We start from the raw sequence: 14306 nt of genomic DNA on the forward strand, positions 1-14306 counted from the left end.
GATTCCAAAACCTGCTCCACATTGTCAAGTTACGTTAATCCGTGAACAATGCAGTTTTGCTTCCTAATTCAGATGTCCTTTATTTCTTTTGCTTCACTTGTTGCACTCGCTAGAACCTCCAGCATGATATTGAAAAGAAGTGAGAGCAGACAGCTCGATCTTAGTGGAAACCATTCAGTCTTTACCAATAAGTGTGATGCCAAGCACAGGTTAATCATAGAAGTCTGACTGCTAATCAAGTTGAAGAAATTTCCTTCTCTACCCAATTTGCTAAGAATTCTTAGGATTCAGCCACATGCTTATTGATTTGTTTGCTAAAAATTTTAAAGGAGACTTTGCACCTATGTTCAGGAGGTGCACCTATGTTCAGGTGTTTTGGTATCTGGTCACAATGATGGAGTCTCATCGAGAGAGATAGGCATTAATACCTCCTTCCCAATTTTCTGGAAGCATCTGTATAGAACTGATTTAAGTTCTTCCAGAAATGTTTAGTAGACCTCATCAGAAAAGGCATCTGGGTCTGAGACATTAAGCCCGTGTGTTTGTGGGATATTTTAAACTAAAAATTCAACTTCTTCGACAGATGCAGGACTAGTTAGGTTCCCTTTTTTGCATGTACTCTGGTAGTCTGTGCCTTCCAAAGGTCACCGATGTGTAAGAATTACTGGCACAGAATTGTCCGTAACATCCCCTCTTCTGATCCTGTCAGAATCTGCAGAATCCCCAATGATGTGACTGCTCTTGCTCCTAACATTAGTAATGTGTACCTTCCTTTTCCCTTCACCATTCTGTCTAGATGGTATGACTATTTCTTTACTCTCAAACCACCACCTTTCTCCTGTTGCTTTTCTGTTTTGCATTTCATCGATGTCTGCTCTTTATTATTTCTTTATTTCTGCTTACATCTGGGTTTAATGTGCTCTGGTTTTCTAATTTCTTAAGATGGAAACTGATTTGAATTTTCCTTTCAAATAGGCAGTTTGTGCTAAAAATGATTGTGTGCTGTATTAGTTGCACCCTCCTAAATCTCTCCATTCAAAACACCGTGTAATTTACCCTTTGATTTCGTCTTTAACCCAATGGTTATTAAGTTTCCAAATACTTGGGAATTTTCCAGAGATCGTTCTGCTACTGACCTCTAACATAATTCCACACCTCTAATTTATTTCCATTGGCTCAGAGAACAGTCTATGTATAAATTAAACTTTCAGAATCTACTGAGACTTGCTATGCATTCTAGATACGGTCTCTCTCGAGAAATATTTCACATTGTACTTGAAAAGCCCATGTTCTGCCTTCGTTTAGTGGGGTGCTTTATGAATCTCCCATAAGCCAGGCTGGGTGAGTGTAGTTTAAGGGTTCGGTGTCCCTACTGACTTCTGCCCACTGCGCTGACATACCTGGCTGTGGTTGTGGAGCGGTCTTCTCTTAGCAGTTGTAGCTCTCGTTTTTGGAGCCTCTGATACCAGGTATGGAGGGTATATTTACTGCTATGTTCTCTTAACAAAGTGACCCTATTAGCATCATATAAAGAGCTCCTTGAGCCCTTCCCTGTGAAATCTACTTTAATATTGCTCCAGACTCTACCTTTTCTTTTTGCCAGTGCTGACAAGGGGTATCTTTTACTATCCTTTTCCTTTTAACCTGTTTGTGTCTTCATATTTAAAATTATTTCACATAGGCAGGATATAGCCAGACCTTATTTTTTTTTTTAAAGATTTATTTATTTATTTATTTATTTATTTATTTATTTATTTATTTATTTATTTATACAAGCACTGGGTACAGTCAGAAGCGCGGGAGGGTGAGAGAATTCACCAGAGCCAGAGCGGGGAGCAGAGCAGGCAGAAGGACCGAAGTACACTGCTGAGGGGAGCAGCGGGCGGCAGGAGAGGTCTGCGCGCCATGTGGGACCCTCCTCCGGTGGCCAGGGAGCAGCCGGGGATCGAACCAGCGCTGCAGAGGCTGCAGGCAGCTTCGCAACCCAGTGCTCAACTGCTGCACCACCGGGGAGGCCCACCAGACCTTATTTTTTATTTGATCTAACAATCTCGGTGTTTTCACTGGGCTTTATGGATCACTAGTTAACATACCTACACTACTGATATGGCTGCGGAGGTTTAATACCATCATCTGTTGATTTTCTTTGCCTTCATTTAGAACTTTTTTATGATTTAACTTCCTTTGTTGGTTTATTTACTATAATTCTTTGTTTTCTTACTTAGTGGCTGCTTTAGGGTTTCCAGTACACATTTTAAAGTAGACACAATCTATCTTCACCTAATGACACAGCCCACAGATGAAAACAGCCCATGACCATCAACAGGGAAATGAAGGAAGAGCTGACAGTACACCATGGTTGCACACTGTGTGGCCCAAAAAAAGGAGTGACCCATTGGCACATTATGTAACGTAGATGACTCAAATAATGATGCCGAGGGGGATGGAATAAAGGAAACGAACGTATATAATACATCGTTTATATAAAACTCTAGAAAGGCAAGTCACCCTAAAGGAACAGAAAGATGGGGGAAGAACACGGGGAAATCTGCGAATGGCCGGAGCATACACGACCCCGCCGGCGGGCGGCCCTGGATGCATGCGCACACTGACTCACGAGCTGGAGAGCACGACGACATGCAGTGCCCCACACGCCAGTTACACCTCCACAGAGCTGCTAAATAACAGAAAACCACCTTCCCCAGCCCGCGATCCTGCATTCTACTCTGTGAGCTCCTCCAGTATGGTGTCCTCGCTGGCACACACAGCTGGCGGTGCCTCTGCAGACAGGGGCGGGGAGGAGAGAGGCACTGTGCTGCTGCAACCTAGCGTGAAGAGCCTGCCCGAGCCCAAACGAGCGGGCATTTAGCAAATCCACACCACACAAGGACGAGAACCTCCTGATAAATGCGGACACACCTGACCAGGGCTTTGTCTTGAAAAAAAATAAGAGTAACCACACAAGAAAACCATCACACAGACAGACACGTGTCTCATGCTGCTGGCCCTGCGCTAAGGTGAAAACCCAACATGCAGAAGATGTCAGCGGGGGGACCAGAGACAGGGTCGGGTTCAACGGCCCCAACGGCTCCAGACGGTGAGCCGAAGACACCTCTGCTGGTGAGGCCAGCGTCGGGGCTCCTGCAACCTGAGGCGCGGCAGAAGCATGGCACGAGCCGGGCACGGGTGTTAGCCGTCCTCTCCAGCAAGAGCACCGGGAGGGCCCCCATGAGGCAAGGATGGAGGGGATTTTACCCTCCATCCAAAAGTCTGGAGACTTTTCTGTTCTCTTTGAATTGCATGCCACTTACTAAAAGTAAATGGAATAAAAATGGGAAGTTCAGCTGCCTTTCAAATATCCCTCTTCCACTAATGAAGATTCTGATAATGAACACTCAGGGAACAAAAACTCCCTGTCTACAGGAGCAAATTTATTTAGCTTCTTATGAGTGATTTTTAAAAATTAAAAAACAAAAACAGAAACAAAAACTCTAGGCTGATCCCTGTAGGTATCAACTGATATGACTGTCTCCCCAAGGGCGTCCATAAACAACTTCGAGCTCCTCTGCAATCTTTCAGCCTCTTCTCAGAGACAACACAAAGCTCGGGCCTCTGCTCTTGCTAAGGTGGGGGGGACCCCTGCTGTCCAGGCTTTCACGGCCACACCCACCAGCTGGCAAGGGCCTTTCTGATCGTGCCACAGCGCTATCTGGTGACCCTGGCGAGATCTTCCAGACCGCCGCTGGCCCTGGGCAGCGGGCAGGGATGTGACTGCAACCAACCCTCCTCACCTGGACCGTCTCTGGGACTCTGGCGTGAACGCGATGTGCTTCTCCTCCCAGATGTCTTCCTCGTCAGAACCGCCATCATCAAACTGCTGTATCCGTTCCTTACAGCATGCCTCAAACAAGGCAATATTGCCCTACAGAGAGAAAAAAAGAATACAACACATTGAAAAATCTAGTTATTTTCTCTAGAAGTTACCAATAAAAACTGAATTTTTTCGTTTTCTTGAAAGCAGGCTGCCTATCCAGACGTCCAACAAGAGTGTGGCAGCAGCTACTGTTAGCTTCTGTGTAAGGAACAACAAAAAGTTCCCTGCAAAAGACTGGACTCAAAGCCAGTGTGTGCGAGAGGCACTGAGACTGCCCCCTCGTGGGCTCACATCCACCTGGCCATTGCAGCACTTCAGCACTAGGAGCCTCCCTGCACCCCCGCCCCAGAGGACGCTTCAGATCCGCTCTAGCAGGAAGGGCAACCTGTATTTCCCCTGCTATGGCCAGCCCAGGCAGCCATGCTGGTAGTCTCTGGTGGTCCCTACCATCTCAGTATCCACAGCAAACCAGGCAGGGGGCCCCCATGCTGTGCCTGTTCAAATGGCACCAGCCCCACATTGCTGCAGCTGCCTTGGTGGTGAGAGGCTGGTCTAGTCCAGATGCCTCTCTGGTGACACAGGCAGGCGTACAAGGCAGCAGGCAGAGTCACACACAGTTGTGGGGCCTCCAAGTCTGTTCTGCATCACCAGGGGCCCTGGTTTTCCTAAGCTGTCCCACCTGGAACCAGGGTTGCAAGCTCACATGGCCACAGAGCAAGGCAGGTCCCGTGAGCACGGAGGGCCCAGTGGGTGAGCGCCCCCTGCAGGCTCCGACAACCCCACCCCCACCTCCCACGGTGTGCAGGACAGGAAACATAAGTACTCACACTGTCATTCGTATTGAGGGTAAAGTTGATGTCGGCTACTCGATCAAAAGAAACACTGCAATGAAATGTAGGGAATTAGTTACTACATGGGCTCACAAACAGAATTCAGGCAATTTTCCAAATTTAAAATCGTTACCATTAACATCTCCCGAAGTAAAAACAAAACGCAAAACAAAACCCTGCTCACGCTACGTGACCCCTCCTCTGTCGACACTAAGGACTCTATCTACATAGGGTGGGAAAGCCCGGAGGGAAGCCCTTGGAGATGTACTCAACGTACCCCAAGCCTTCCTACAGAGGACAGTTCACAGCCATGGTAACAACCATGGCTCCCTGGGCTTACATAACAAGAAGAAGGTTATTTGCAAAGACACAAGTCAAAACACGAAAAAGTGCACACAAGCTGTCAGACAACCAGCTAGGGACGGCCAACTTCCTATACAAAATACACCCCCCCCCCCCGAATCTCCCGCTGCAATGACAGAGCCCAAGAAGAAAGGAAATCAATTCACTCCGTTAAGCAAAAGTTTTTGATAACAGGATGATCTTATGATTCAAAAGATCGTTAGCCCAGTACCCGAGGCAAATGTTAGAGGTCATGGACTCCTAACTAGCAGCACTCGGAGTCCAGACACTAGAACCTGCAGGTGCCGGGCTGCATGCTCTGGGGTGCAGACTCAACACCTGGGGCAGAGTCCTGGTTCTATGGATCCCAAGGTGCCAACCTCCGGCAGGTAGCACCTCCACTCCTGCTCAAGGCAGTGGTGCCTCTGTGCCACTGAGTCCACATGGCACTCTGGATGGCACAGCATGCTGGAGTTTCTCACAGGCCAGCACTGGGTCTGGGCCAAGCAACAACCTCCACTGGCTGGAGTTCAACAACTGTGGAGAATCCACTGCTGTAAGGACACCCCCCACCCCCGACCCCGGGTTTCCCCAGGAGAGCAACTGACCAATATTTAAAAGTGTTCTCCATGAACCGTCATCCCCCTCAAACACTGTTTAAAAGACTTCGCATCTCCCAAGGTCGGGGCAAGATTTACTTTGGTCTCTGTGGGTCACCTATGCATCTAGTGATCAATTCTGTGAAGCACCAAGAGTCCCATTTCTGTGCTCTCTGACCCTGCGTGGCATGACAGGTCAGCTTGCCTGGCTCTGCTTTGCGGTGAGTCACCCAGAGAAGGGAATTTGCACAGGGTGGAGCTGTTCCTGCCACAGCGCACCCCACTGTGAGTGCTGTGAGTGCATGTCCTGGCTCAAGCCAGGTAAGCAACGCAGGGATTAGCTGCTTCAGAGAAGCTGCCTCACTCAAGGAGGACAGGTGAGTGCCTGGTGAAGTTTAATCTCATGAAAGCGCACCTCTGTGAAAGCGGTCAAGCCCGAAGCACAGCCTCTTCCTGGGAACGGCGCTCTAATTCCCACCTGTGCCGCAGGGCTCTGGGAGGGATGGGCTGCAGCTAAAGAAGACCCTGGAGAGCTGGTCCCTCCGCTCAGGAACAGGAAAGCGCTCTAAGAACCCAGGAGATTCACCAGGCCGTGCCAAGAGCAGGGGTGTAGGAGACAGTTAGAGAAGAGGAAAATATACTCACTTGCCAATGTCATCTTGATCTGCAAACTTCTCATCGTTGAAGCCAAACTGGTCAATAAAATTGGACGTCATTTGTTGCATCTGATAATCAGAAAAGGCCTGGCAACCCCAGGACCAGTGACAGTGATATAATGATTCTAGTGACATTCTATATACTATTTGCCCATTTGTGTTTCAGAAACCACCTTAATTATACAGCCATAGGGCTTTAAAAGTTGGTGTGTATTTCTAAAAAATTAATCAAATAATTTCAGACACATTTTACCAAAAAGGGGCAAGTTTGAAATTGGGGCCACAGCTCATTCTGATGCACGTACCCACTGCACAGGCGCCAAATGCGCACTCTGCTGGGAATCATCTTTAGAGGTGGGCTTGGGTTTAGTCTAGTTCAGAGGTGATCAAGTGACACTGAGTCTGAAATTATCTGGTGTACCAGTCACTTCTGCACACAACCAACCTTCTCCTGAGGCCCACCCGGTGGTGGCCACCCGCCTCCCTCGGCACCTGCCCGCCCCCAGTCCACCACAGCCCAGCAGCGCCCGAGGACAGGGCTAGTCTTGACCATGGGCCTAACACACAACCTACGGATGCTCTTCTTTTTAAAAAGACTTAAGCTCTAGAGGCTGGGGAGAAAATAAAAGCGACTTCTTTCCTACCTACCTTAGAGAGAGGACAGAAAGTTTTAACACTGATCCGAAATCACTCTGAAAAGCCTACGACACTGTAAGGTCCGTGGAGGGCCAGGTCTGTGTCCTACACCATTTCTAGGAGCACCAGGCTCACTGGGGTGGTCTTAGGTGAGAATGAAGGAATGTTATAATGGACTCCACAGAAAAACTGATATGCTAATTGCAAACAATAAACAGGCCCACAGGAGCAAGTGAAATCGCAAGAGTTTTCTCACACTGTCAGTCAGGAGCGAAGCACCTACAAGGATGAGTGAGCGCCACCTCCTCACTCCACACACAGGAGGCAGTGCGTGGGCACTGCCTGGGCAGAGAGCTGACACTGGGCAACACAACTCTTTCCGTGGGTGTGGCCCAAAGCGGGCACCCCGGAGTCCCCTACTGGGAGGCACCGGCTTCTTCCTGGTCCGCATCTGGGCAGTGCCCAGGGGCACCACGCTGCAGAAATGCCCTGAACATTATTCTGGTCACTCCTTCTGGTGGCAGGGAATGATGGCATGGATAATCCAAATGGCAGATCGTTAAAAAAATAAAACTTATATTTGGCTTTGGAAGGCATCTTTTCCTCAGGTCTAAAAAAAGTCACCTAGCTTCCTTTGAGCCTGAAAACCTGTCTTCTCTCACTCCAGAGGCCACCACCACTCTCTTCCTCTCATGTTATCCCCTTCGTTCCCTGGAGGGCTGCACTCCTCAAGCTGCTGCGGGCAGCCCGGAGGGGCACACTGGTGAAGCAGGGTGCGCAGCACAGCGCTGACGGTGCAGAGGGGCAGCTGGGCAGAGCCAAGTTCTGGGAGGCCGCGCTGAGTTTTGGCCAAATGAACAGGAAATAGGAAATGAGGCCTCCACACTGCTCAGGCAAGACGAGGAAGCTAACAGCTCTACGCCGGGTAAAGGGGTGCGTGAAGCCAGGGCAGGGTGGGGCGGCAGGGAGTCTCTTCCCGTCCAGCTGCAGAGCCAGGCTCATGTTCATTTAGATGAGAAATTTGGCCACATGAGGGGAAAAGTCCATTCTGATTATTTTGATTCTTTGTTGCTTTTTTTCTTTTTTGGTACCTCTAAAGATCGTATTATGACTCTTTGGGACATAAAAGGAAAGAGTTTCCCAAAGTGTCCCTATATTTTAGGAGGCTGCAAATACAAGCAGTGTAAATGCACACATGCGCACGTGGGTGCCCACAGACGGGTGCACACATGACACCGCCTGTCTCGTCATCTGTCTGTACAGAAATACCTCTCACCTACCTACGGAAATACCTAGGACCTGACAGACACAGGTAACCTCCCAGCAGTAACGCAGAGGACAAAGAAAGTCAATACATTGTCCTCATCGCTTTTAAGTCTATTATAAGTTCTAGGAAAATAACTAGCATAGAATGTGAGGTTTCAAACCTGACTTTTACTAAGAAAGCTATCAAAGCTTACTGAGCGCACGTGAGTGAAGACTGTTGCTGTGTTCTAGCTGAAGCTATATAAAAAGTGCTTTTGGACTTTTAAGAAATTCAGTTCTGAAAAGTACTATATACATAATCATTAAAAACTTTTCCCATTTAAAATAACACGAAACAATCTACTTCCCAGAACTGCCATCCTGGCCAAAGCCAGGGGTTGCTGAGCTGCCACGAGGACTGAGTCTGCCGTTTACCAAGCAGAACTCTGCAGCGGGGCCGGGAACAAGCCTGTGGCAGCGGTGTGCGAGGTGTCAGATCAATGCCCCGGAGCCCCAACTCCCCAGACTAGGCCCGGGGAGGCCCCCTCACCCTCTGCATTGCTGTCAGGCAGAACCGGGAGGAGGAAGGAGGAAGAAGGCTGGGCGGGAGGCACAACAAAATGGGCAGCGAGGCTCTCCCCGAGCTGCTCACGGCCCCCGGGAGATATGGCTGGTCATCTTGGTAAACAACCGCCCTGAGTTCTCTGAACGTGGGACGTAACATAAGAGCTGACTTCAGGTATGAATGAGAACTTGAAGCTGATACATACAAACTAAGAATCTACTTAGAATGGAGACTAGAATGAAATTCTCAAGTTAACCTTGTATCCTCAAATGAAAAAATAAATAAATAAAAGCTTTAGAGCATTTTGCTTATTTTCAAAATAATTCACAATTGGTTTATAGTTTGAAAGTTTACTGGATGCTTGCCAATCAGAAAATGGTAATCATTCTTCCTACTTTTAGAGGGTGGCTTACATAAGCGGATCAAATCTAGACAACAGGAGCCCAGAGAAAGTTATCTGGAAGGTGTTTGTGACTGGGATGTGCACATATCAGCAGTCAGTCAAACCACAATAAATCAGAAATTCTCCCCAGCGCGGCTGTGGCCGTAGCGCCGGCTTTCATGAGAGCAAGGGACCCCGCTTTTCAGAGACCCACATTTAACCACTTCTCAATGAAATCAGGAGCCCAAAGTCCCAAGTTAATTAGCTTATTTACAAATAGATGTTACTGGCACTCTTTTTCTTAAAGTTATTTCAACAGGAACAAAATCACCTCGATACTCTTCATCTTACACCAGCACACATCATTATGGATGAGAATCAATGTGCAACACTGAGTTCACACCAGGTAAGGTACTCTACGAGGCTACGTGGAGGAAGGGCTGTTGTTAAAAGTGCTTCCAGGGAATAACTGAGCATTCTGAGGTCAAAAAAGGATTACCTGGTGCGCTCTGGGTGGTCAGTGCTGGCCAACAGCAAGCCAAGGCAAGAGGGCGGCAGTGAGGAGCTGCTCTGGGCTACAGGAAGGCCTGCTGCACAACTGCTCCTCCTGCAGGCTGGCGACTGCCACCCTCACCCAGGGGCTTGGCTTCCCAAGGACCACAAGAGGCAACAGAGAAGCCAGCCAAGGGCTGGAATGCTACTTCGGGGCTACCTTGAAAATGTGAGTGTTCAACTGCCTTAGAAGCAAAAAACGCAAACTTTGTATCAAAACTTAGTTCGGCCTGTACCTGAAATGACAGTCATCTACTTGGAGGCCAAAGACAGGGCCGCCATAATCACTGGAAGCTCCATCCTGGTCCCCCCAAAAGAGGAGTCTTAAAGAGTGAGAAAAAAAGAAGGTAAGCCACAGTCAGGGCTGGGTGGGAAGGAGACGATCTGAATTTGCATCGAAGCAACGGACATGCCAAGAACTAGTTAGTGATAACCTCCAACAGCTTCTGTTTTTAGCTCCCAAACTTGACACCAGAGGAGACAGTGAAGTCATCTGTCACTTCTCCAAGAACCACCAGTGGATGATAAACTAGTGCATATATTTTATATTCTGCTTTCGACCCCACAAAGATTACAAACAACTGATCATGGAGATGAACTTGGGGGTAGGAGGGCAGGGGTGACAATGAATTACTGTAACTAAAACTTAGTCCAAGTGTCACAATAACAGAACTTTAAGACATTGAAAACACATAAACCATGTGGTACAGGGATATCTGTGAAAGTTTACTTTTACTAACACTAAAAAAAAAAATCTTATTCCTACTATTCCTCCCCCCTTATTCCTACTATTCCTCTGCTAGGGGGATCTTTAACTGACAACTCGGCTGAGGTCAAGCTCTGCATGGGGGCACGTCCGAGATGCTGTAAGTGATTCACTTCATTCAAACCTCCTGGGAGTTTACCTGAGTCATGATTATAATCAAGAATGAAACATTTATTGGAAATATAATTGGGATGAACCTTCCTTTCAAATACCCGACACTCCCTATTTGCACTGCTTTACCTAACCAGTGAGCCCCCCAAATCACATTCTAACACATGATCTGATTTTGAAGCTAATTCATAAACGGCAACTGGACTAAGCATTTAAAATAAAAATAAAGAGCAAAGCTTTAGGCGTGACTCACTTGCTGCAAAGAAGAATCCTGTGAGAACCCCGTGTCTTTAAAGTCAATTTCATCATCACTGGATGAATGAATATGGCAGGTTGTAACCTATATGCATAAAAATGTAAAAAACTATTTAACATGAAAAAATCTTGGACATTTGTATCAGCATATTTTATGGAAAAATCACATTTAGTTTTTCACTCAATGTGTAGCAGCGAAACCAGAAGTACACTGTAAGCCATATTCCACCCGGCAGCTCCAGGGCACACACCGCACTCAGCCTGCCCTGGCACCGCTTGCGGGCACGGCCCTGGTTACCACGTCACCAGGCAGGAGCGGCCGCCCCACTTAAGTGATTTTCATAATTATCTCCAATGAAATGTTTACAAGGGGAGGTCAAAATAATTGCTCAGATGAAACAGAAAAATCACTTTTATGTTCCAGGCCCGAAGAGTAAAACTGTAATTCCCAGGGATTACGCAGGAGCCACTAGAAAGGTCAAGTTTAAATATAACCACTTCACTTTAGATTCTTGCATTTCCTGGCTGCACCAAGGAAAGCACTGTCCACTGAATACGACTCAAGTCAATCATTCAATTCCCTGCTTATTAAATAAAACAGCCAGAATTCCGACCCTTAAAATGTGCGTCCCTACCCTTGGAATTTACAATTAAAACTTACCATAACTGAGCAAAAACACAAACATCAACTGCTCGCCTATTTGTACTAATTCACAAAATGTCACACAATACTAGGAGGAAATGCACGACTCGTTAGAAATGAGATATCCAGATGACTGATACAAAGAATAGCATCACTTTGTACAGCCTGGTCGCAAGCACTACACTTCTGAGGATAACAGACACTGACTGTGTCCTCTGGCTTAGCGTGCCTTTCTCACAGAAGCGTCGAAGGAGAGAACACTGTCACCAGGGGAGACCTGAGCAGCTGCCATGGCCCCTGAAGCCCTCCCTGTCTTAACAGCCCGGAGGACAGAAACTGGCCCGCCAGCTCTGTGATGTTCCAACACGGGTTCAAGAAGCCTTAAGTCGAAACGAAGCAGGCCTGTGTCAGTGGGGCTTAAGACATTCTGAATAGGGGCCTCCCTGGTGGCACAAGGATTAAAATGCAACCTATGGGGCTTTCCACAGCCTCTGCAGCACGACTTCGATCCCCGGCCGGGGAGCTACCCACATGGTGCCGCAGACCTCTCCTGTCTCCCCGCTGCTCCCCTCAGCAGTGTATTTTTCAATCAGTCTGCCTGTTCTGTTCCCCCACTCTGTCTCTGGTGAATCCTCTCACCCTCACACCTCTGGCCTGTACCCCAGTTCTTGTATGCATAAATGAATCTTAAAAAAAAAAAAAAAAAAAAGACGTTCTGAATAAACCATGATAAAGCACCGCCTGAATAAAATCAGTCCCTTCTCCCCCCTTGTCTGAACACCTTGGCAAGGGAGACACTAAGCCCAAGGAATGACCTGTGTTTCCAGTGAAGTCTCTCCACCTCTCTGAGCCGCCCCCCACTCCAAGTCTAACTCAGGTGATAAAATCAAAGGCAGACTGTGCGATGGGTGGAGGGAAGCGGCTGAGTCAGTCTCAGTCTGTGAGTTAATGGCGAGATATGAGGACAGGAATGTTCCAGGACAGCCCAGCAGAAGGCGGGCAGCGAAATAAACTGCTTGGTCACGGGAGCTGGCATCTTACGGGGTGACTGCCCTCAGGGGCAGGTCAAGCAGTGCTACCACCGTGGACTCAGAGGCATTTCGGGATGCTCAGCTGGCAGGCTAGTTGCAAACATCACACAAAAGCAGTGTGTATTGGCGGGGGGTGGGGGGGAGGCGCACCCCATGGTGGGGCACAGAAATAGAAGACAATTCAAACAGGAAGTTTGGTGAACTAAAAAAGAGGGAGTAAAACGAGGTGGCTACTAGCGGCTGTGGCCTGAGTTAGACAGCAGTCTCCTGTCCTCCCTGGTGCAGCAGCTTGCTGGTTAAAGAGGAGGAGGACTGGCTATGACGGGCCGCTGAGCCTGGACAGCCTCAACTCCTACCCTTACAGCGGTTCTGGGAGGGATTAAAATTTTTCTTAAAAAAGAAACGACCGCTTCAGAAAGCGGTGAGTAAAGCAATGCACGCACACCTTCAAACCACACTAGCGAAGGATGTGGCGATTCCGGCTCCACGCGCCGCGCAGGCCATTGGAAACCAGTGTGAGTAAGATGAGCTACAGGCACAGTCTTGTTCCCCACCAGGGGAACGTGCTGACCAGGTCCTGCTGGCTCACTGCGCAGGTATACCCACACAGAGCACCTGACCTCCGCTCCGCACACACCGCTGAGGCCCACCACCTCCACACAAACCACCTCCACTCCTCACACCTGAAAATCTCAGTCCTCATTTCTCCTGTCCCCGTGTCCACTGTGCTGTCAAAGGATGGCCTAGACCCCATCACCTCTCAGCAAGTCTGGGCAAGCCGCCACTGCACCCCTGGGCCTGCACTGACTCATGCAGCCAAGCAGCTTCTCTCTCCGCTCTTGCCCCATTACAGTCTGTCCTTAACCCAGCAGCCAGAGGGCCTTTTAAAAACAACTATCAAATTGTGACTTTCTAGCTCCACACCGATGGCCTCTCGGCTCAGTGAGAGTACACCGCGCGGCTGGTGCGGAGCTGCAGGAGACCTGGCTGCAGGCCCTTGCAGACCTCCAGCCCCGCGCGCCCTGCTACAGCCATACCGGTGGCATGCCAGCCATGCCCACACCAGGAGACCCCAGGCTCTGGCCACTGCACTCTGCTCTCCCCGCACCCCCCCCATCCCCAGCCTCTGTGCAAACACCACCTTCTCCACGAGGCTTGTGGGACCAGCTGATTTCAGACCAACCCAAGACACTCCCGAGCTACCTCCCCTGGAGCGGACCCATTTCACATGGAGGCAGGAACTCCTGACAACCTTGTTTAAAGCAATATCCTCAGTGTCTGGCACACAGCAGCCATTCAAGTAAATTAATGAACATGAGACTATCGACCCCTAACTTTAAACAAAAGGAACATGTACACAAGACTACGCTTGCGCCACCAGACCACTCTAAATACTCTTGATGTTGTAATAAAAAGTGCTTTAGAGATGACACTATCTTCCTATATTAAAAATCTTCTTTTAGGGCCTCCCCGGTGGCGCAGTGGTTGAGCGCTGGGTTGCGAAGCTGCCCACAGCCACTGCGGTGCCGGTTCGATCCCCAGCTGCTCCCGGACCACTGGAGGAGGGTCCCACATGGCGCGCAGACCTCTCCTGCCGCCCGCTGCTCCCCTCAGCAGTGTCCTTCGGTCCTTCTGCCTGCTCTGCTCCCCGCTCTGGCTCTGGTGGATTCTCTCACCCTCCCGCGCTTCTGACTGTACCCAGTGCATGTATAAACAAAATGAACAAACAAATAAATAAATAAAAAATAAAAATAAGCCTCTGTAAAAAAAAAAAAAAAAAAATCTTCTTTTAATTCAGCTGTATTAATTGTTGTCACAG

General features: G+C 48.6%; 1 protein-coding gene across 8 annotated transcripts in view; it reads right to left on the reverse strand.

The window, feature by feature from the left end:
* The window catches only part of PPP6R3 (protein phosphatase 6 regulatory subunit 3), a 119128-nt gene that overhangs the window by 15365 nt on the left and 89457 nt on the right, over positions 1-14306 (reverse strand). For 3 of the 8 annotated variants that reach the window (XM_037517428.2, XM_037517429.2, XM_054697438.1), the window contains 4 exons: positions 10812-10898; positions 6291-6388; positions 4702-4756; positions 3792-3922 (listed from right to left, as the gene is read on the reverse strand). In XM_037517428.2, coding sequence (XP_037373325.1) covers positions 3792-3922; positions 4702-4756; positions 6291-6388; positions 10812-10898 — 371 coding nt within the window. The remainder of the gene's footprint in view (positions 1-3791; positions 3923-4701; positions 4757-6290; positions 6389-10811; positions 10899-14306) is intronic. The other 5 variants (XM_037517431.2, XM_037517430.2, XM_037517434.2 and 2 more) reach the window with 5 other exon arrangements.

Source organism: Talpa occidentalis, unplaced genomic scaffold (assembly GCF_014898055.3).
Source record: "Talpa occidentalis isolate TD23 unplaced genomic scaffold, MPIMG_talOcc4v2.1 talOcc4.17, whole genome shotgun sequence".
Classification (NCBI taxonomy): Eukaryota; Metazoa; Chordata; class Mammalia; order Eulipotyphla; family Talpidae; genus Talpa; species Talpa occidentalis.